General features: G+C 35.1%; 1 protein-coding gene across 4 annotated transcripts in view; it reads left to right on the top strand.

Annotated features, from left to right (window-relative positions):
• LOC122728573 (solute carrier organic anion transporter family member 1B1-like) overlaps positions 1–24,844 on the top strand; it is a 61,101-nt gene that overhangs the window by 13,857 nt on the left and 22,400 nt on the right. For all 4 annotated transcript variants that reach the window (XM_043967316.1, XM_043967319.1, XM_043967318.1 and 1 more), the window contains exons 4-11: positions 804–936; positions 7,658–7,779; positions 8,009–8,155; positions 9,444–9,542; positions 12,773–13,018; positions 15,183–15,347; positions 20,932–21,127; positions 23,726–23,888. In XM_043967316.1, coding sequence (XP_043823251.1) covers positions 804–936; positions 7,658–7,779; positions 8,009–8,155; positions 9,444–9,542; positions 12,773–13,018; positions 15,183–15,347; positions 20,932–21,127; positions 23,726–23,888 — 1,271 coding nt within the window. The remainder of the gene's footprint in view (positions 1–803; positions 937–7,657; positions 7,780–8,008; positions 8,156–9,443; positions 9,543–12,772; positions 13,019–15,182; positions 15,348–20,931; positions 21,128–23,725; positions 23,889–24,844) is intronic.

Here is a 24,844-nt window from a genome sequence, read left to right as displayed (position 1 = left end):
CAGATCCTTTGGAAGGTTTAGTTTATATTCTAAGTATTAAACAGGCCTTTTTGTTTGTAGGTCAATGAGGGTTAAGTGACTTGTCCAGGGTCACACAGTTAGTAAGTGACAAGTATTTGTGGCCGGATTTGAATTCAGGTCCTCCTAAATCCAGGGTTGGTGCTTTATATCCACTGCACCACCTATCTGCTCCCTAAATAGGTTTTTTCATCAAAATGGACTATCACATTTGGGCATTGCTTTTCATTTTCAATTACTTCTTCAACTTTGGTGCCTCTGATCCTTTTTATTATACTATCATAATTTTGTCAGGTATATTAGTCCACCCCTAGACTTGCGCTATTTATTGACTTGGCATAGCTTGCTCAACTAGTCAATTGAACCATTTCATCACCATAAATAATGTCATCTTCCTTCTCATTTTTTTTTCATGAACCTATCATGATGTTCTTTCTTCCTTTCTCTTCAAATAAATCTTATTACATCTTCAAGATTCAGTTTGAGTCCCCCCAAAACTATAATAATATTTCCTCAATTATCCTTTCTCTTATTTTAACTTTTACTATGCAATCGTGTTATCTTACTTAGGACAACACAGTTAATTGTTGTTTCATTTCTGTTAGTTTTGTCTCCTCAGCTAAATTCTAAGCTTCTTAAGGACAGAGATAATAGCCACAATATTTTGTACTTCATTATACACTCTCCAATGCCTTCCATAAACAATGCCTTCACATAGCCAATGCTTAGGTCATATTATACTTAGAGAACTAAATTACACTTAAATGCAATTATTCTACTTTTAGGCAATTTACTGGTGATTATACCAGTAAGTCATTTTGGAGCCAAATCACACATACCAAGATTAATTGGAATTGGATCTTTTGTTATGGGGATTGGAAGTCTTTTAACTGCTTTGCCTCACTTCCTCATGGGATAGTAAGTATTAAACAATAATCATTAGCAAATTTAGCATTAAAATTCCAAATCTTTAGACCTATTAAAACAATTTCTCTTTCAGAAAGTTTGCTAAGATTGTGAAAATATGGGCGGAATTTTCCACATATATAGATATAGATATAGATAAGTATAGATAAAGCTTCTTAAACCATGGGTTGCAATTCCACATGGGGTCACACAATTGAATGGAGGGGTCATGAAAAATTTGGTAGTAAATGTTTGATTTGTATATCTATTTCATATACCTATATACCCAGGGTCAGATAAAAATTTCTCAGGTGAAAAGGGATTGTAAGTGGAAAAAATTTAAGAAGCCCTGGTATAGGTAACACAGCTACTTTTCACCTGCCAAAGTTTATAAACAAAAAAAATAATAATAATAATAATTTGAGAAATCCCATAAAAGTGAATTTTTTAGTTTTCTATCTAATATGTGCTTTTTATATGAGTTTACAGGATGCTATAATAATTATTAATATTTATCACTTGGGTGAGGAAAGAAGAAAAAGCATCAGTTGAGCAGATTAGTTAAGTTACTAAATTAATATTTTTGCTTTTGTTGGAGAGCATGACCTAAGGAACAATAAAGAGCTGACATTCTGGCTTAGTGCCTGGTTATTTTGTAACTCCAAAACAGTCATCATCTATAAAATAATCCTCAAAGTGTTTAGGGTTTTTTTTTAACTGTTTGAAACAATGAGTCTGGGATTTCCTTGGTTTAGGGAATACATAATAAGGAAATTCCTTCTATCTGCTTTGACATTTATAATCCTGAAGACTAGCTAGGGGGAAATTGAGGTTCACTGACTTGTCCTGGATCACAAAACCAGTATATATCAAGTATTGATTATCCGGACTCCAAAATCAAACCTCTTGATACAATCCAACACAGGCTCTCTTTTTTAATATGAAAATTGTGATTCAGCTGGTTAGTTAAGTAAAAAGTTTTTTCAGTTGTCACAACCTGTATTTTTCTTTTATTAAAAATACAAAATTATACTGATTTGATTTTCTCTTTATCTCAAACCCTTAACTTAGACTTCAGTACTGAGTAGAGGGATAATCTCTATTAAGTGACATGATAATGAAAATGCTATTGGAACTTTGAGAACGTGTTTTGTAGATATTTCATTTCTGTATTACATTGCTATACAATAAACAAAATAGTAAATATTTATTAAGCCCCTACTATGTGCCAGGCACTGTGTTATGTGCTAGAATTACAAATGAGAAAAAAAGGTAGTCCAAATCCTCAGGGAGCTTACGATATAATAGGAGAAAACAAAACACAAAAGACACCTGATAAGCTGTGACTGGGGAGTGTGCTGAAATGTGTCAGGCAAAGGTAAAATATGAGAATGGCAGAGTCAAAACCAAGAAGAACAGCCAGTGCCAAATGAAAAAATGTCTATTATTTTGAAGCCTCTATAAAGAGTTTCTAGGGAAAGAGTTTTGTTGTTGTTGTTGTTGTTGTTGTTGTTGTTGTTGTTGTTGTGTGATCCAATAAGAGAGGCAGAAGCAACTGAGGATATTGATTAGGTATGAATGGCAAAGCTGAAGCAATCACCAATGTACCCAGTGATGAGTTTATTATCTTATGTAGTAACAAGAATTCTACAAATTACCTTTGTGAATGCTGTAGTAAGAAAGAGCTATGTGTAGTATAAAGAATACGAGGCCCATAGTCAAGTCCAGGATTCAAGTCTTAGCCCTGCCTTTTCCAGCTATATGACTTTGACCAAGGCCCTACACCCCTCAGTTTCAGATCCTCATATGTAAAATTAAAGGGCTGGATGATGTAACTTGAAAAACTATAAGATTCATGCCAGTTCTAATATTCTATACATGAAATAGACTGAAATATTTGTGGTGATGGTTTCATATTTTCTTCAGTGTTAGGTTTTCAGAGTACTTCTAAATATAGGTTTTTTAAACTTCAGTGAGTGATATCATTAAAAAATCCCCCAGTTCTGTGTACTTTTTTTTTTACTGAATTTCAGAATATTCATGCCATTTTCATGAAGCCCAGTGAGTAGGAAACTAGAGTTTGAAAAAATCAACTCCTATTGGCAAAACATATTTCCATGACAAAGGGAATTGATTTTCTGTTTGTCAATCAACCACAAACTTTTATTATTCACTTTATTTGTCAGATACTGGGCTAGCATAGAGGATGGGGGCAGGAAGGGGTGGGGAATGAGAGTCCCTGCCTTCAAGGAACTTACATTCATTCCAGGGAGGAATGTAAGAACATGTACATATATAAGTAATGCAGAATAAATCCAAAATAATTTCCATGTATTTAGGCAGAATGGCAACTAGAAGGTTTAGGTATAGGCAACAGCACTGTGTAAAAGGTTATGATGGAACTAAATATTGAACTAAGTGAAAGATTCTTTAAGATGGATGTGAAGAGGGAGTGCATTCCAAGCATAGCTGGTAGTCCAGAGAGAGAGAGAGACTGAGACTGAATATATATATATATGTATGTGTGTGTATGTGTATGTATATGTATGTATGTATGTATGTATGTATGTATGTGTGTATATATATATATGGAACAGAGTAGTCCATTTTGGTGAGAAGGGGAGTAATATAGAATGGAAGTAGAAAAATATATTTGGACCAAGTTCTGAAAGACTTTAAGAAACAGAGGAGTTTATATTTTATCCTAGAGAAAAATAGTGAGCTCTTGGAGTTTATTGGATAGAGGAATGACATGGTCAGATCTGTACTTAGGGAATATCATTTTGGCATCTATATGGAGAAAATATTGGTATGGGGACAGACTTGGGGCAAGAAGATCAAATATGAGGCCATTGCAATAATCTAGATCCTATCTTATTAAACTGTGGGTTGCAACCTCATATGGGGTCATGTAACTGAATATGGGGGTCATGAAAAATTTGGCAACAGTAAAAGATTATGTATACCTATTTTATATACCTATATACCTGGAGTCCAGTAAAAATTTCTTGGGCAAAAAAGGGCCACAAGTGGGAAAAGTTTAAGAAGCACTGGTCAAGATGAAAGATGATGAAAGATTGAACTAAGGTGGTAGGTGGGTGAGTAGAAATAAGGGGTTGGATACAAGAGAAATTGTAGAAATAGAAGTTGCAAAATTTTACATGTGATTGTTTATAGTAATAGCTAGCATTTAAGAAGTACTTTGAGGTGCACAATGCACTTTACCTACATTATCTCATTTGATCCTCACAATAACATTGCAAGCTACTATTACATTTTATATTTTTATGGATGAGAAAATTTAGCCTGAGAGGCTAAATTACATGCCCAGAGATGAATAACCATTAAGTGTCTGAGGCAGGATTCAAACTCAGTTTTTTTCTTAGTCCAAGTACAGCTCTTTCTCCACTACATCAGAATATATGGGGATAGGGAAAGGGAGAAATCAAGAAAAACATAAACATCATGAAAGAATGATATGTCCTCAACAGAAATAGGAAGTTTAGTAGAGGGGAAAGTTTTGGAGAAAACTAACGATTTCTGTTTGGGGCATCTTGAATTTGAGATAACTCTAGGCAATTCAGTTTGAAATGTCCAATTTGCAGTTGGTGATTCAGGATTGGAACTCAGGAAAAAGATCAGCATTGAGTTATGGACATACAGATGACAATTACAACTATCACAGGGATTTAGATGCTATGGCTCATTTGTAACAGGTTTTAGGGATGACCACCTCTATATACATGCTTCTTCACTTGGTACCTAACTCATTTTCATCTTGTGCTTTAAACAAAACAGAAGGTTTGTTCTGACAATTCCTCATAAATTACTGAAACAGCTCTATGCTGTATTTTCTCAATGTGGAGAAATCCTTTTCCTTGTTAGCTTTTGCTCATCTCTCCACATAGAATAATTTCTCATTTCCTAGACCGAGATAAACATATTTGTTATTAGATATATAATTTGTTCATAGTATAACAATAAAATAAATATATAAACATTATTTATAATTAAATAGGTGAGAGAACATTAATAGAGTATCTCTAAACATCATCTCTGGAACTAAAGTACCACCATTCAGCTGTCTCGAGATGTCTTCAGACACTTTCTCCTTGACAGCTAAAAAACTCAATTTCTGAGGAAGTTCTCTCAGTCCTTTCTCTTAAATAGTGTCTTTCCCCAGACACAACAATTCAAAGGGATGCAAGAATAAAAGATAATTTGCCACTTGCTTCACATACCCCTTATTAATGACAAGTAAATTGTGACTCTCCAAGATTTCATTCCTCTTATTCATATAATAATATTATCAATAGTGTCTGTGGAAGAGACTATTGAAACTAGGAATACAAGCCCATGGGAGCCAATGAAGCCATCAAGAGAAATAATATAGAAAAAAGAAGAGGGCCCAGATGTAGGGATGATATGCCAGCAAAGAAGGCTGAAGGAGTTGTCCGATAGGAAGCTCATTGATAAAGAGTAATTTCATTTTTTTTTAATTTTTTTTTTTTAGTGAGGCAACTGGGGTTAAGTGATTTGCCCAGGTCACACAACTAGTAAGTGTTAAGTGTCTGAGGCCGGATTTGAACTCAGGTACTCCTGACTCCAGGGCCGGTGTTCTATCCACTGCGCCACCTAGCTGCCCCAAGAGTAATTTCATAAAAACTTAAAGATGAGAGCATATCCAGGAGCAGTTGGTGGACAGTAATGCCAAGTGCAGATATGTCAAGAAGAGGGCCAAAAAAATACCACCAGCTTTATTAAGAACTCATTCTTAACTTTGGACAGAGCAGTTTAAGTTGAGTGATGAAATCCAAAGACACATTTCAAAGGATTTAGGAGTAAATGAGAGGAGAGAAAATGGAGGCCAAAATTATAGATAGCTTCTTTTAGCATTTTGGTGGAGTAAAGGAGGAAAGACATAGGAACAGACCTCAAAGGCATGGTACAATCTGGTGGGGGAGGGGTTGTTTGGTTTTTGTCTGTTTTTTGTTTTTAGCATGGGAATATAAGTAGCATGCTTAAAGGCAACATTAAAAGACACAATAGACCAAAGTTAAAGAATACAGAAAGTAGGGGATATTAAAGGGTTAATACAGTATACTATAGCATCAATACTTGACATCCTTTAATGCATAGAAATGATTAAACTTAAATATAACCAGGATTTTTCTTGGACTCTATAACTTGCTCTCAAGAAAGAGGAACTATTGAATAAACACTATGGGAAAAACAGCTACACGTACCAAAGCCATCCTTCTCTCTACATGAATGATGTAGAAAGTTTTTGACAACATTTTATTCAGAGACCTTAAATATACAAGAAATGGGCTTAAATAGAAGAATAATCACATCTAATAATCCTTACTTGGCTTGTGTCTACACACACTAGAATAGATTATCAAAGGAATTTATAGTGTGTTATTTGGAGACTATAGCATCTGATTCCAAAAAGTACACACATACACACACAAGTACACATATATATACATAGAATTCATGCATGTCTAAATGCATATATGTACATTTGTATATGTAGTTTTACAACTTTTATGTACTTTTTTGCCATCCAGCCTTACATAAATGATCACACCAAAAAGGTAACCTTCTTGGTTTGGGTGAGGATTTCAGGGGCCAAAGATAATTGATTTAACTATGAGATCTAACTACTGATAGATTGTACAAGAATGGTACATGCTGTGTGAATACCACCATCTCACTACCATCCAAATTCCTCCCTTGGATTTGATTGAAGGAAGTGAATCCACACACATGTGCGGACACACATACACAGTTGTTGAGAAATGGCTCAGATATATGTATGTATGTGTACATGTGTATACATATATATACATATATACATACACACAGATACATATACATATACAGATAGACAGATAGAGTGGTTGATGAGAATTGGTTGCCAGTGCCTCCCTCCCCCACTCCCAAATTACCTTGTTTATATTTTCTGTATCTTTTGTATATGGTTTTGCACATACATTTCACCTGTTTGAATAAAATGTAAAATCCTCGAAGATAAGAATTGCTTCATTACTAGACATAATAACATTTTGTTGATTAATTGAGTCAGATACCCCTCAATCACCTCTACTTGTCTCTCTGAAAGCTCCCTCTCTTCATTTTTGGGCAAAATTAACTATATCTAATTGGCCAACAGAAAGTAAAGGAAATCACATTTTGGACAGGGTACAAAATTGTTTATTTTTACTTTTCTTTCTTTTGTTTTATTTCTAGATTCTAGTTATTTATTGGTTCCACCTGGGCCAACTGCTCTCCCCCATAGCTAAATGATTATGATTTATCTTTCTGATACATTTAATATTTAAACAAAAACTAAAATATTCCTATAACAAGCTATGTCTGTCTATGTCTTTGGCTACATTTTCATACATGTAATGTGGAATGCACACATACACACAGAATATACAGAAAAGGAATTGTGCTTTTCAGCCATTCACCAGTATCTAAAGGCTTCTTTTAGTCCTTGCTGTCTGATTCAACTATTATTACTCCTGAGGGGCATTCCTAATCCATTGTTTCCCATCAAGTATGCTAAGAAATGGACAGGGAAATCATTGGAGTAAAATCTATTTGAAAGTGTGTGTTGAGAAGAAAGTATGGCATTTATAAATTTGGTTTGTAAGATGCTGGCATACACAAATTATGAATAACTTATTGTCAATCTTTTTTAATATTCCAAATTTTATCATAGTTACAGGTATGACTCAGTATTAAATGCCAACCCACTTGACAATTCAACAGTAACCTACACTTCTTGCTCAACTGATCTCAATTTAACTGGCAATAACAGATCATCTATACAATTAGAGACAGGTAAGAACTGATGATCATTAATCCAAAATAAATAGTTAAGAAAATACTTTCATATTATATGTATTTCTCTACCTTAAGGCAAATTGAGTATTAAAATATGGCTAGCATCTAAGTAAACAACTAAAATTAAAGTCAAATGAAAGAGATATAAACATAAAATATTCAAGGAAAAAAATATGCAAATGCATAAGTATATTATGCTAAGGAAACAAAATTTTTACATTCAAAGGTTGCAAAAATGAATCTGATTCACGCATGTGGATATATGTGCTGATGGGAAACATGTTACGTGGAATTGGGGAAGCTCCAATTGCACCCCTGGGAATCACATACATTGATAATTTTGCTAAAGAAGGACATTCTACTTTTTACTTGGGTAATGTACATTTGTCATCCTTAGCCCCATTGTATCCTTTAATTCTTTTCCTTTATTCTAGGAACAAACCGCCAAACTAAATCCCCATTATGATTAGCTCATTTCAGTTCAATTTGAAAAGCAAAGCTTTCTTCTTATCCTTATCCCTAAAAGCAGAACATTTTTTGTAGGAGGAGATCATAAATATTTAAAGGATTTAACAATCACATAACATGAACGCATAGGTGGTTAAACACTCAAAGGACAAAGTTACAATTCCGGACCTGTTTGCAGATTCTATGTACAATTGCTATATTTAGAAAAAGCCTATTCTTTCTAAATTCCTCCTCACCTTCCTCCCTGATCCATCTTCTTGATTTTATCTGGTGTTAGCAAGCCCAATCTGTATGGGCTAAATGTTAAATATAGTCCTAAAATTTTACGTGATAGTAAGTAGTTTCTCAACCAACATAGACTCTTTTCTTGAATTTTAGCTTTGGGTGTGAAAACCACAAAAATTAAGGAGACTACCTCTCAGCTTGCCTTTATTTCCCTTCTTGCTCCCAGACAAATGTTGAAATCACCTTCTTACCCCTTATCCCAATAAAAACTTTAAAAATTCATAGCTTTTCCCCTGATAGCCTGGATAAAAAGGGAAATTAAAGACCTAAGCTGCAGCCACCCTGCCCTAACTTTTGATAGTCATCTACCAGCATCTCCTGAAGTTGTTGATGTCAGAGATGCAGGATCTTTCGCTTAGCTTGAACCTGATTGAAGCAAATCACATAGGTAGTTTGTTAATAGGTGGCTCTGCCTCCTGAAAACAAATTTCCTCTGTTATTTGCTATTGTAGAGTGGTCCCTGGATTCTTTATTCTCTAAAGACCATGTGGCCTAAGACCATAAGGCAAATCTAGTGACCTAATGATTGAAATGGGCCTCCATAACCCCTCTGCCTTTTTTTAATCCCTAATATTCACATCATTTTCTATAGAGTAAATAATACCAGTAAATTCTCCCACCAATGATTAATTCAGCATCTAAAAGTGTAATAGACATATTTTTGCATTTAATGTGTAAATGTGTAAATTTACCACTAAAAGTACAATAATCACTGTTTTAAATCTATTCATCCATAACCTCCTCTTCCATCAATGCATTCTTTTGATGAATATAAAATTGTTTTAAAGAAAGAATTCTTTTAAAGATTTTCAGTAGATAATCACATAGTGTTACATTCATTAAAATAGCCTATTAAAGATACAGTAAAACTATATTACTTGGAATGATTTAATTATTTTATTTTTTAGGCATATTACATTCACTTACAATGATTGGCCCAATGTTAGGATATATGCTGGGATCTTTATGTGCAAAACTATATGTGGACATTGGGTTTGTAGATCTAAGTAAGTACAAACAGAGGAAATCAATAATTGTAAAATTTTATTCACTGTTCATCATTCTTCCAAGGAATTAGTTTTCTTAAACCATCTTATAGTATCTCAATATTTTGATATAAGAAGATATATATATATATATATATATATAAACAAGTAGAAAAACCATAGGAAATGGTAACAAGAATAAATTTTCAGTACTCTGTGTGTGTATGTATGTACATGTATATGTGTGTGTGTGTATATATATATATATATATATAAACCAGTTTCAAGTAAAATATTCAAGTAATCATTTGGGTTTTTTAATATGTTGCCATAATTTGAAAAAAATCTCTACCTTCAACTAACTAGGTATTTATCTGAATAAGTGGTTCTTTTGGAAAGTAAAAATCACAATGAAATTATTAATTTGTTGGTTGACAAGATGTCTATCATGTTTCACTTCAGTCTCAACTAGCTTGCATAATTTCACCATCTATTTTTTTTTGCAAACTGAAGAATTTTATACACATTGAGATAATAAATTGTCCTAGATGATTGATTTTTCCACCTAAGTCTTCCTTTGTAGTTTCTGGTTGACTAATGGATGGAGCTAACTGAAAGGTATATCTCTCTTCTTTTGAAATTACCATGGAGAATAACTTCCATAAATCAGTCAAGGAAAATCCAAACAGTCATCTCTTTTGATGTGATATAACTAGGATTATATGGATTCCTGTTTTCCCTGGGGCTCCTTTTGAAAGAACTTCTCATGGAATGCTCTCTAGAACAATCCAACTCAGAGCGTGCAGGGATGACTCCTTATTGAGCAAGTCCTGATGGTCAGGATTGACAAGCTGAGTCCACTGAGCAGAACATCCCTTTCAAGTGTCTGGGTTTGCCTTGAAGATGTACTCCATTGGGGTGCCGCTACAAGACAAACTTTAAGATTCACTCATTTGCATCATTGTTTAAAAAAACAGGCAGCAAATCTTAGATCAATATAAGCTTGCTGATAGATTCCTCTTTTGATCTCAGAGTTCAGGAGGGTAGAACTCAATATTTGTTAGTAGGCTGAGTTCGTCCAAAAAATATTTACTTACCATAATATTTTTTCCTGAGGTATATACCAATGTACAAAGAAACAATTATTTCCAAATAATGGAACAAGTTATTTATCATGTAGATTAAAGCAACTTGTTCACTAGTGGTTGATCTTGGGCAATCCAGATCTTCTAGTTCCAAGCTAACTTGATTCAATATGTACTGTGTGCAGAGCTATAGAGTGAGGAAGATATAAAATTGAACTAGAATATTGTCACTGACCTTGTGGACTTCATGGATATTATGGGATAGTTGTTACAGAAATCATTAGCTGGCTATATCTCTGTTGATAAGTTTCTATAACCCTAGAAAAGCTGGTTCTTGGTAAGGAAAAAAAAAATAATGTTTCAATGGGCCCTAAAGTGAAGAACTTTAAGCTTGGTAGAATTTTCCACTGATGGCATGCAATTAAGAGTCCTGGGTCACCAAGAAGAATAATTGGAACAGAACTAAACCTGAGTTCCTGTCATATCATGAGCCACTCTTCACATGTACTATGGATATAGTATTGATTATTCACTCCAGAGATAATTTCATATTTTCCATTTCATAATAAATGCTTGAATCTTTCCAGGTGAATAATATCAGTCAAGCACATGAGATCCTAGTAAATATCTATTGACACTACTTAGGAAATTTTGCTTCACTTTCTATCCTTAGAGAACATTTAACTATGTGTTAGACAATGTGGGTTCTACCCCTAGTTCTACCATTATATGTATCACCTTGGGAAAAATAAATCTCTAGACTTAGTTTATTCTAATCACTAAGGGGCTAAACTAGAAAATCTCTAAAGTCTCTTCTGGCTCTGAAATTCTTATGATTGTTCTCATATTATTAGGGGGGAAAGCATTTATCTATAAATAATTTATTTCTGGATAACTAATTTCAACATTGTTATTAGCCACCTGGACCAATCAAATTCTAAGGAAAACATCCTTTTATTTAAGTAAAAAAAATAGCTTTTAAATATTTTGTGGGTAGGAGTTGGTAGATCAAGTTCCTATCACAAGTTGAATAGTGGGAGATACAGTGGATCTGGACTCAGGAAATATGGATTTTAGTTCCAATTCTAACACCATTCTACCTAGCCTCAGTTGCTTCACCTCCAAAAATGTATCATATATAAAATGGGGATAATGATGTTTGTACTCATTCCAAAGGACTCATGATGTATCAGATTTATTTCTGTCTTAGGGAGGGAGGGGAGGGAGGAAGAAAAATTGAAACTCAAAATCTTATTTAAAAAATGTTGAAAACTATCTTAACATGTAACTGGAACAAATAAAATACTATTAAGATTGAAAAAAATTGTTCTCCCTATTTTACAAGGATTATTATGAGAAAGGTACTTTCTAAACATTAAAGACATTTGGAGGGGGTAAGGGAATTAGCCAAATCTGAGATTAAATTGGTGCAGAGAATTTTTGTGAGAAAATTCTAACCAATTCAGACCAGCAACTGTTCTTCTATTTATAATCCGAGATGGTTGCCAAAGGCACTGAGAAATTGTGACTTAGGGTCACAGTCAATATATGTCTATTAGGTCAGGCCTCAAATACACTATGACACACTACAGTTCTAAAGTATATTACTATATTATGCATTTAATACAAAAATGTAGTTAGATTGGGTTTAAAGGTTCATTCCATCTTTAAGAATATCAAACTTTATTCCACAATTTTAGATTTTCTCTCTCCCTCAGGTCTTTTAGGGTTGAAGGGTTTAGCTTCTATAAAGCTTGAACTTCAAACACATGAAGACAGGATTTGTGCCTAATTTCATCTTTGTATTTCCAAATTAGATAAATTGTTATAGCACAGTTGCTTGCACAAAGTAGGTTATCAATGTTTGTTGCTCGATGTTGTGCTAACATAAATTCCATGAATAAAATTTTTCACTCCAATTCCTACAAAGTTTTCCTATATTAACATTTACCAATATTAATTATTTCTCATTAATTCCATTGCTTTTTGTATTCCTCACTAATCTATTTTTAATATTGAATTTTCTTGCATGATCAAGCTTTCTCATTGGAGAAAGATGAGGGGAATGATTTAAACTCCAATGAAAGCAAAAGTTAGCAAATCTTGAATTGATACATGTTCACATTGTAACTTTTTAATATATTTTTAAAATAATTTTTATCATAGGCACTATAACAATTAAGCCAAGTGATTCCCGTTGGGTTGGTGCTTGGTGGCTTGGCTTCCTTATAGCAGGAATGCTTAATATTGTTGCTGGGATACCATTCTTTTTCATTCCTAAACATATGAAGAAAGCAAGAAGGCAAAGTACAGATCCAGCAGCTTTGGATGCACCTTGTAACAATGACAATAGAGGACAGAAGTTGAATTTTAAAAATGCTGAGCAAACAAAAACGCATAACAGTTTGGAAGGTGAGTAGTTCACAAATGGAAATAACTCTTTTTGATCTGTACAAACTCAGAGGAGCAAAGACTGTGTTCCCTCAAACTTAATTTAAATATTAATAAAATTTCAATGTGGTAAGCCCAGTATAATAATAATTTCTAAATTTAGATCTTCTAGCTATAATGGTTTCCATTAGGCACCTATTGAAGTTAATTTGAATATGTGTAATACGTGGAAGAATAGAGGGAAACTACATGTTTTCATTGAATAGTTGGAGAGTAAGAAAAATAATTATTCCCACTGAGTGTGTAATATACATAAGAAGATAGAACAAATGATCTTAGGGCTGAAAGGAATTTAAAGATGATCTTATATAGTCATTTTATTTCACAAATGAGAAAACTGAGGCACAATGGGTTGAAATGGTATCTTTAAAGACACAGAGAATTTGGCGCTAAGCCAGTACTAGAACTCAACTCTACTGATTTGAGAGAAAAGCAAGCTAAAGAGAAAAATAGGTCAAAGAACCATTATATCTTAGGATATAGATTGCCTTAAATGCTAACAAGAGCTTTGTCCTGTGTCCCCTCCACTTCTCAGAGATGTTTCTCTTTTATGCAAATTTGTTGAATCCGAGGGAGATATAGTTTGTTTAAAATATATAAATAATATTACCTATTCATTAGATCACAGGATTTAGAGTTGAAAGGCACCATAGATGTCACTTCATCCCAGCCCATAATTTTAAAGATTAAGGAACTGAGGATATAAGGGAAGGAGTGGCTTGCCCAAGGTGACACATTGCCAAGCTTGATTTAAATTTAGATTCTCTGACTTCAAATCCAGAAGAAATCATAACAACATTCCTAGTTACAGTTTGGTTTAATTTTAACATTTTTTTCTGACCATAGTCCATATATAGAATCAAATATATTAGGTGACACAATGGATGGAGTGCCAACCTGGAGTCAGAAAGGCTCATTTTCCTGAGTTTAAATCTGGTCTCAGACACTTACTAGCTGTTTGACCCTGGGCAAGGCACTTAACCATGTTTGCCGCAGTTTTATCATATGTAAAATGAGCTGGAGAAGAAAATGGCAAATCACTCCAGCATCTTTGCTGAGAAAACCCCAAATTGGGTCACAAAGGATCAAACATGATTGAAAAATGACTGAACAACAACACAGACAAATTTTTCTTAGTCTATATTGTTATTCCTTTCTCTGTATATCTCCCAAACACCAATACAGTTTTTTAAAAAATGGATCCAATACTTCTTGTACCTTGTTCCAGTTGTAATGGATCTCCCCCCTCCCCATCCCACCCACTCTTTTCCTTCTTCTCCCCAACCCACTCCCTACACATACAAACATGTACATTGGACAACTGTTTTGTTTGACAAGAATGCTGTGCTATACTTTGTCTGTGTAGAGCCTAAAAGCATCTGGTTATTTTAATATTAGCATAATATTGGGTGACACCAGAGCAGTGAACCATTGTATAATGGGCATGACTGGGCTACAGTATATTTCCAGTGATCAAGAAGTAAAATAAGGGATTTTGTCAGGAAATGTATACTCCCAATATAAGGAAAACCAATCATATGGTGAGCCCAATGAATAATACATGAAAAGATGACTGCTATGCTAGGATTCACAAAATGCAAAATGGCCCAGAGGAAAGCCAGAAGTGCATTGGCTGAATCTTCTGTGGATCTGCTAGAGAAAAACATGACCAGAAGCTCACAGAATGAGAAAGCCTCCCACAACAGACACTATATTGATGATAGGAATATTAAGAACAATAAAATCATGGGTCTATGGAAATATTGAAGAAGTATTGCAGTAATATGCAATACATTGGTGCCATTCCAATGACTACCCTCTAAGCAATGACAGATGTACTATATCATATTGCAAAGAGAGCAATGGAGTAAGAGTCAGGAAAGTTGGACTTTAAAACCATCTTACTAGCATTATGACCCTGGGCAAATTGTGCCATCTCTGGGCCTCATTTTTGTCATCTGTAAAATGAGATAGCTTTGGTGATTTTCTAGATCTAACAGTCTATGGTTCTATAATTAATTATTTTCATCCAAAAGCCTAATTTACATCCACTAATGTAAAAAAAATATATATTTTAATATATTAAATTATCTTTTTCCAAAAAGCCTTTTCTTTTTCCTTCTAGGTTTTTTCTATTCCTTGAAATGTATCCTTAGTAACAAGATGTACCTTTTCTACTTGGTTTCATCATTGCTGACTTTTAGTACCTTTATTGGGAATATTACCTATCTTCCAAAATTTTTGGAACAGGAGTATGATTTGTCCATGTATAAATCTAATCTTTTTCTTGGTAAGTCCTAATATTTTACTTTTATTATATCACCTACAATGAACCATTGCTTGGGGAGGAACATTTAAACTTCTTTCCTTACTATTCAAGGTTTTCCAAAATGTATCATCACTCTATTTCTTTAACTGAACTGTATGTTATGCCTTTACAAAAAGTTTATATTCTAGCTCAAATATGTAATTCTCTTCCTAACATTGCTTTATTTTTCTCATTTCTTAGAATTTTATTTTCCCCTACATGTAAAAACAATTTTAAAATTGATTTTTAAAACTTTGTGTTCCAAATTCTCTTCCTCCCTCCCCACCCCCTTAAGAATGCAAGCAATTAAATATAAATTATACTTATGTAGTCATGCAAAACATTTCCACATTAGTCAGGTTGTAAAAGAAAACAGAAAAAAAGTGTATTTAGACACCATCAGCTCTTTCTCTGGAGATGAATTGTATTTTTCATAAGTCCTTCAGGGTTGTCTTGGATCATTGCATTGTTGAAAATAGCTAAGTCATTCACAGCTGATCATCTTACAATATTGCTGTTACTTTGTATACAGTACACTTTGCATCAGCTCACATAAGTCTTTCTAGGTTTTTCTGATAGCATCCTGCTCACCATTGCTTATAGCACAATAATGCTATAATCTCATCACACAATTTGTTTAACCATTCCCCAACTGATGGTCATCTCCTCAATTTTGAATTCAACTTCTTGTTTTTTTATCTCTTTTTGGATACCAATCTAGTAGTGGTATTACTAGGTCAGAGTGTGTATGGCTTTATAGCCCTTTGACCATAGTTCCAAATTGTTCTACAGAATGTCTGAGTTAGAGCATTTTTTCATATGGCTATAGGTAATTTTGATAATTTCATCTTAAAACTTCATATCTTTTGATCATCTGTCAAATGAGAAATGGCTTTTATTTTGACAAATTTGACCCAGTTCTCTATGTGTTTGAGAAGTGAGATCTGTCAGACAAACTTGCTTCAAATTTTTTCAGTTATTATTGCTAACTGTTTTTCTCTCCATCCCATTCCCTCATCATGACTTTTACTCTATTTTCTATCTTCTTTCCCTCATCCCTCCTCAAAAATGTTTTGCTTCTGACTTCTTCCTCCCCCAATCTGCCCTCCATTCTATCACACCCCCCTCATCCCCTTACCCTACTACTTTCCTGCGGGTAAGATATATTACTATACCCAAATGAGTGTATATATTACTCCCTCTTTGAGCCAATTCTGATGATAGTAGGGTTCACTCATATCCCAGCTCTTCTTCCATCTTCCCCTCCACTTTACAAGATTTTTCTTGCTTCTGTCATGTGAGATACTTTACTCCATTCCACTTCTCCCTTTACCCTTCTCCCAGTGCATTCCTCTCACCCCTTAATTTTAGTTTTGTAAAGATGTTATCCATTCATATTCAACTCACACCTGTGCCCTCTGTCTAAATATACTCCATCCAGCTTCCTTAATAATGAGAAAGTTCTTTTGTTACAAGTATCATCACCCCATGTAGGAATGTAAACAGTTTAACCTTTTAATATCCCTTATGATGTCTTTTTCTTGTTTACCTTTTTATGCTTCTCTAGGGTCTTGTATTTGAAAGTCAAATTTTCTATTCAGCTCAGGTCTTTTTTATCAAGAAGGCCTGAAAGTCCTCTATTTCATTGAATTCCCATTTTCCCCCTCAAGGATTATACTGTTTTGCTGAGTAGGTGATTCTTGGTTTTAACCCCAGCTCCTTTGCCCTCCAGAAATATATTCTAAGCCCTCTGATCCCTTAATGCAGAAGCTGCTGAATCTTGTGTTATCCTGACTGTGGCTCCACAATACTTGAGTTGTTTCTTTCTGGATGCTTGCAATATTTTCTTTTTGACCTGGGAACTCTGGAACTTGGCTATGATATTCCTGGAAGTTTTCATTTTGGGATCTCTTTCAGGAGGTGATAGGCGGATTCTTTCAATTTCTATTTTACCTTCTGCTTCTAGACTATCAGGGCAATTTTTCCTGACAATTTCTTGGAAGATGATGTGTAGGCTTTTTTTTTTAATATGGCTTTCAAGTAGTCCAATAATTTCAAATGATCTCTCCTGGATCTATTTTCCAAGTTGCTTGTTTTTCCAATGAGATATTTCACATTGCTTTCTATTTTTTCATTCTTTTGGTGTTGCTTTATTATTTCTTGATTTCTCATAAAGTCATTAGCTTCCATTTACTCAATCCTAATTTTTAAGCAATGATTTTCTTCAGAGAGCTTTTGTGCCTCCTTTTCCATTTGGCCAATTTGGCTTTTCAAGCTGTTGACTTTTTTCATTATTTTCTTGCATCACTCTCATTTCTTTTTCCATTTTTTCTCTACTTCTCTTACTTTATTTTCAAAGTCCTTTTTGAGTGCTTCTATGGCCTGAGAGCAATTCATATTTTCATTAGGAGCTTTTGGATGTAGGAGGTTTGACTTTGTTTTCTTCTTCTGAGGCTGTATTTTGATCTTCCTTGTCACCATAGAAACTTTCTAGGGTGAGCATTTTTTTCTGTTTGCTTATTTTCTCAGCATATTTCTTGACTCTTAACTGTTTGTTACTGTGGGGCACTGCTTCCTAGATGGTGGGCACACTGTCCCAAGCTTCAGGGCATTTGAGCAGCTGTTTTCAGAGATACTTCTAGGAATTGGTAAGTCCTTAATTCTTCCAAGGTAGTATGATTTAAGGAGAGATATATTCACCACTCTCCTGGCCTGTGCTCTGGTCTGTAAGCAGCCACAGGTCTGCTTTTCTGCCTTGGAACTATGAACAGAATCCTGCTTCACTGTGGCTGCAAGCTCTGGTGTGCTTGTGTTCTTCCCCCCACCTGGGACCACCACCCAAGACTTTGACCTGGATCCCAATATGGACAAAACAACAGAGTCCTGCCTCAGTGTGAGCAAAAAGACCCCTGTAATCTCCCTCTGGCCAACTGCTCAACCCTCTTACCATCCGTGGATTGAGTTCTAAAAGCAGTGACTGCCACTGCTTATTCAGAGGTTCCTGAGTCTGGGTCTGGGTCTGTGCTGCCGTGGCCTGTGCTGGGCTGTGCTCTACTCTCACCTTGGTACAACGGACCTTTCCCACTGACTTTCTAAGTTGTCCTTGACTGGAAAATGATTTCACCCTTTCTTTTTGTGGGTTCTGCTGCTCCAGGAATTGTCTTATGTCATTATTTGAAGGTATTTGGAAGGGTTTTGGGGAGAGCTCAGGCAAATCACTGCCTTTCCCCAACCATCTTGGCTCAGCTCCCTCTCTTCCTATCATTTCTTTCTTTCTTTCTTTTTGTTTTTTGTAGGGCAATGAAGGTTAACTGACTTCCCCAGGGTCACACAGCTAGTAAGTGTCAAGTGTCTTAGGCCAGATTTGAACTCAGGTCCTTCTGAATCCAGGGCTGGTGTTTTATCCACTGTGCCACCTAGCTGCCCCTCTGCATATCATTTCTTGCACTTCTCTTCCTCTGTTTCTTTGTTCTATCTCTTCCCTCTATTTGTAATATCCTCCTTTCCCCCGTTAAATGCATTAAATTCCAATTTATCCTTTAAAGTCCAACTCAAATGCCATCTTCTACAGGAAGTTTTATCTCTTTGGTCAGTAATGACCACCTAACTCCAGCTTCACATAGAATTTGTTTCATACTTCTCTGATTCATTTACATAATATTATACAGCATAGCTAACTATATTAGTACCTCATTCCCATAATATACTCTAAGCCTTATTTTAACACTGTCTTTTTAGTGCAACAAACTGGTGCAGAATTTCTGTACCCATTTCTCTCTCTCTCTCTCTCTCTCTCTCTCTCTCACACACACACACACACACACACACACACACACACACACACAACTAAAAGAATATATTTCTGAAAAGTTGTGGGGAAATGAAACTTTTATGTTGAACTAGCTAATTATGTTCTTTTTATGATGATATCTTTGCAAAATCCTTATGTAAAGTGCTAAGTTGTTTCCAGTTCAAATATTCACCTTCTAAATAATGTAATTTAATATCAGGAAATACCTATACTTAGAAAATCAAAACTTCCAAAAGATATACTTTATGATACATTACTCATGTTCACACAGTATCAGGGAACAACCCCATTTGGGGTTTTCCTTGGCACAACATAGCTAGTAAGTATCTGAGACTGGATTTGAATTCATGAAGATGAGTCTTCCTGACTCCAAACCCAGTGCACTATCTATTGTGCCATGTAGCTGTCAGGAAATGGCATATACAAATGGTAATACATAGGTGAAATTAATACAAAAAACCACTAGTCCAATTCTGTACTACTTCATTGTACTAAAGAGAGAGTTTGTGTTAAAATAAGGCTGTTGACCAAGTTACATTGCCAATAAGATGGAGGACAAGACTGTTTTCTGAGCCTCACAAAATCTCAGATATCTTCAAAGCAGACATTATGTGCCAAATATTCAGCAACTTTAACTGTCTCCATAGTCTAGGAAACCAGAAACCCAAATCATCATTAAAGAAAAGTCCATGAACTCATGCTCACTCAGCATTCCCTCCTATGACACCCACTATGCTATCTTCAGTAAGGCTGCACAAAGTATTCAAACCCACCTGCCTGCAACAAAACAAATTCTACATTTTGGTCACCTCCCCCTGCCATTCCAGTGCCTTTGAGACCCCAAAATCCAAATTGCAGGATTTTATTGATATGCCGATAGCCAATATTTTGTGCTGCAAAAGATCTCTGAAGGATAGTGGAGGTGCAAAGGGAAAGGGACAAGACACATTTTTAGCCTTGAAATAGTGTTCAACCCAACACCCTGACATCCCTCTCCTCATTCCAAATAACAGAATCACCCTAGCCTGCAATGGAATAAGTGTCATAGCACTATAAACTTCTGGGCCAGAAAACTGAGTTCTGGATGCTGTGGAGGGGAGGTGGGCGTTAAGGGTAGGCAATTTGTGGCACTTCACTAAACTTAAAGGAAAGTGCCTGGTATCCAACTAGGATCAGTTCTATCACCCAAATGTCACTTGAGGCAAAAACCTAGGCTGGTTAACCCTGAATGCCAAGTGTGGACAGAAGTTAAAACTGCTTGAAATCTAGTCTTATCAGAAAGGAAGGAGTCCAAAAAAAAAAAAAAGAATAACATGAGGAGGGGGGAAAGACTAAAATTAACAAAAATCTCAGAAGGAAAAAAATTCAAAAACCTTGAAAATAAATAAAAAACAATAAGGAAAATTTAAAGACAAAAAGAAATATGGCCTAGTAAATCAGTTCATGCATCTATTAATAAATCCTGCAAAACAAATGAAAATGAATCAACATTGAATAAAACAGAGGACCCTGGGGACTTTGAACAGAACATGGAACTACAACATGAGGTTCCTAGGGGTTTAAAAGAGAAATGAGAATTGTTCAAACAGTTTATGGCCTGTAGAGAAGAAATAATTGGCAAGATAGAAAAGCTCTAATCTGAGATAGCAAGTTTCACCAGAGAGAGAGAGAGAGAGAGAGAGAGAGAGAGAGAGAGAGAGAGAGAGGACTATGGTTACATAATCTCAGACTTTTTCCCCCTTCTTTTCTTTCCAGGAACAACGGCAATACCTATTGTTGCTATTTCAGTTTTCCTAGGAGGATATATTTCTAAAAAATTAAAACTGGGCATTCTTGGAAATGCAAAACTACTCTTAATTTCCAGAGTTATTGCTATGGTTCTCCAAATACCCCTATATTTTTTGTACTGTAGAAGTCAACCGATAGCTGGCTTAACAGTAAACTACAATGGGTATGTAGCTATTACTAATCAACTATATAATAATATATGTATTTTTTGGCATAAAAGACTGCACAAGAACCATGGGGAAGACTTTCTGTTTACTTAGATTATTTAAAATCAAGAGTACTTTTAAAAGGACCCATTCCTTAAACATTCAATTAGATAAATGGATATGACTTTGACAAGGCATTCATTGTATTACTTTCCTTCATAGTACCCATTGTAGCCACATGGATTACTGTCATCTTTTTAGAGACTTCAAAAGGAGAATCCATGGCCTGAGTCTTAGTTCATTCTGATGTTCAACAACTGTTATAAAGAAAATTTTCATTATATTGAACCAAATTCCCTAATACTACAAGCTAATTCTAAGTATTATTTTATTTTTTTTTAGTGAGGCAATTGGGGTTAAGTGACTTGCCCAGGGTCACACAGTTAGTAAGTGTTAAGTGTCTGAGGCCGGATTTGAACCCAGGTACTCCTGATTCCAGGGCCGGTGCTCTATCCACTGTGCCACCTAGCTGCCCCCTAAGTATTATTTTACTAGAAGAGATGATAATAATACATACTTAGCATTTATGTAGCACTTAAAAGTTTATAAAGCATTTTACATGTTTTATCTCATTTAGTTCCTGCAACTCTGTGAGATTAGTACTATTATAATCCCTATTTCTCAGATGAGGAAACAGAGGCTGAGAGTTTAAATTATTTGTGTAGGGTCACACAGCTAGCAAGTGACATAGAATACAAATTTAGATCTTCTTGACTCCAAATCCCACATCAAGGTCTCTAGAGATTGTCCCAAAAGTCTTAGTGAAATTTTAAGTTTTAATAATTTAATTCTGTATAACTATCCTGTAAACATCTAAAAACCATTCATACCTTTTCAGCCCCCTTTTTTAGACTAATTAATGATTTGTGAAGGAATCTTACCCTACTTTTTGTCCCTACCTCAATTGGGCATCACATTTGCCCATATCTCTCCAGCCTTCTTCTGATTCCCAGGAATGTCCACAAGACCATAAGATCAGAATTGACTTACATACATACATTCATAATGGCTCTCTGACACAGAGTAGACTCTGGCATGTGTTATTTCTTTTGGTTATTCAGACAATAGGAAAAATTGTCTAATGAGAAATGAAGAATTAAAGCCTGGGTAGTGATTTTAGAAGCACCAGGCAAGTGGAGCCGGACTTAGGTGAAAAGCAAGAACTTCCTAAGTTTGCTTTTACTGGGGCCTGGATAAGAAACAAAGTAAAAAGGAAGGGATATATTTCCATGACAACCTTTACCATCTCTACTCCTAACTTCCATATTAGCTTAGGAGTTACTACCTCAACATTTATTTATTTTGTTATTATTTCAGGCCACCCTCACCTCCTAAGAGGAACAATTGACTAGATAGCATTGGTACAAATGTTCCTCTTGCTCATAGGTCTGCTATGAAAATCACTGATTTTTCAAAGTTCTGCAAATGATTTCTGCATTTCCTGATGTTGGCCCTATAGCTTGACTGCCAAAATAACCAAGTAACATCTCCAAAAGACATCCCATTTTCTTTCTGCAACTCAGAAAGGAACAAAGAGATCATCATTTTCAGGAATGAATTAATTGGGCATGGCATTATGGTAGGTGCTATACCAAGAGAATCAGCTTTCAAAGATCCTGAGCATGCTGTTCAGGAGTATTTAGCCCCATCCAATCTTCCTTAGTTTTTCAAGATTGCTATAAGGTAGCAAGGAGGTACTGAGGATTGGACCTGGAATTAGGAAAACATAAGTTCATATCTAGCCCCTAAAATTAATTCAAATATGTGACATGAACAAGTCATTTAACTTCTAACTGCTTTGGTTTCCTCATGTGTAAAATAGGAATAGTGAAAGCACCCACCCCTAGAGTTGTCATAGGATAAAATGAGATAATATTTGTGAAGCACTTTGCAAACCTTAGAGTGTTATATCAATGCTAGCTATTATTCTGATGATAATGAGATCTAATGATTTTTCAGTGTTTATCTATATAATGCAATGCTATCTATGCTGAATACTACAAGAAATATATATGTATGTTATTCATCTGTATAATATTCATATAATTTTTGAGCTAAGGATAAGGAAATTTAATCTCAGAAAAGGTAAATGAGTTGCACAGGGTAACATAGCCAGTTAGCAGTAGAATTGAAATAAACCAAAATTCATGACTCCCTCTCTCTCTTCTGGGAAAATGGCCTCCCCTCAATAATCCTTCACTCATTATATTGGTTTCCCTCCTTAAATTTCATTTGTGGACTGTGGTAAACCCCAGGTTTTTTTAAAAGATATAAGTAAAATCAAATTTTAAAATGTTGTCCTTTGGGAGACAGCTAGGTGGTGCAGTGAATAAAGCACCGGCCTTGGATTCAGGAGAAACCAACTTCAAATCTGGGCTCAGACACTTGACACTTAAAAACTATGTGACCTTGGGCAAGTCACTTAACCCTCATTGCCCCACCCAAAAAATGTTGCTCTTTTGATTATTTTATCAGTTTTGTTTTCTTCATCAGTTTGGAATTTGACTCACTTATCCTTCTTTTCTCTCTGATAAATTTTTACATTTTGACTGCAGAAATGACACAGGGACACTTCAAGACATCCCATTTTCTTTCTGCAACTCACACTGTAATTGTGATGCCAATCTCTGGGATCCTGTTTGTGGGGATGATGGACTCACTTACATGTCCCCCTGTTTGGCTGGATGTAAATCTTCAGTTGGCCGTGGAAAGGATTTAGTACGTGTGATGATTTTTTTCTCTTCTGCATCATAATCAAAACGGATTTATTTGATAAATTGTTATCTAAGTCAGTCAACAATTCATGAGTTCAGTAAAATACTCAGGCATTTTATGATGAGAGTAGTATCATTTAGAGTTGCATTGTTTGTTGCTGAATACAGGGACCTCTTTAGGTAGTTCAAACTGAGACCAGGCTTCCCATACCTAAACTAGTAACCTTCATGCCACCCTGCCACGGATTTCTTGATTTTATGAAAATATATAATATTATAACATTTGAAGGTAATAAGTAGCTCTAAGAAGCCTTCTAGAATATGGAAGGCCAACAAAAATTGAATTAATAACAATAATAATTATAGTTAGAATTTATATAATTCTTGTCAAGTTCCAGGACAATGGTAAGTCCTTTACAAATATTACTTAATTTGATTCACACAACAGATCTGGGAGATAGGTGCTAATAATATCCCCATTTTACAAATGAGAAAATGTAGGCAAATGGAATTTTAGTGATTTGCCCAAGTTCACACAGCTAATAAGTATCTTGAGATCATATTTTAATTCAGGTCTTCCTGACTCCAGGCCCAGTGCTCTATGCACTCTGCCACCTAGCTGTCCATAAGTGTCTACACAAGGAATTCAATGGAAATGGGGAGGCAAATGTATTTAAGTCATTACTTTCAAAACAAATCATCATTTGACTGATATATTCACTTATTTATGGGTATTTTCAAGAAACCGACTTATGCAGGCACAGAATAATTGAAGGGTAGTCTTGAAACTTTCATTTAAGGTAAAGTTGAAGAACTTAGTATTTTTGTGATCCTAAGCAGGACCTACCATTTGAATGTATCCACTCTCTGCTGACATAAATCTGTCTTTTCTCTACGTCAACTTCCCATGATCTACCAAGGAAGCATAAGACTCTCCCCGTGATACCAGAATCTCTCAGC

The sequence above is a fragment of the Dromiciops gliroides genome, chromosome 5, assembly GCF_019393635.1.
Source record: "Dromiciops gliroides isolate mDroGli1 chromosome 5, mDroGli1.pri, whole genome shotgun sequence".
Taxonomy (NCBI): Eukaryota; Metazoa; Chordata; class Mammalia; order Microbiotheria; family Microbiotheriidae; genus Dromiciops; species Dromiciops gliroides.
Note: the sequence above shows the minus strand (reverse complement) of the source record. Positions and strands in the feature narration are given on the sequence as shown.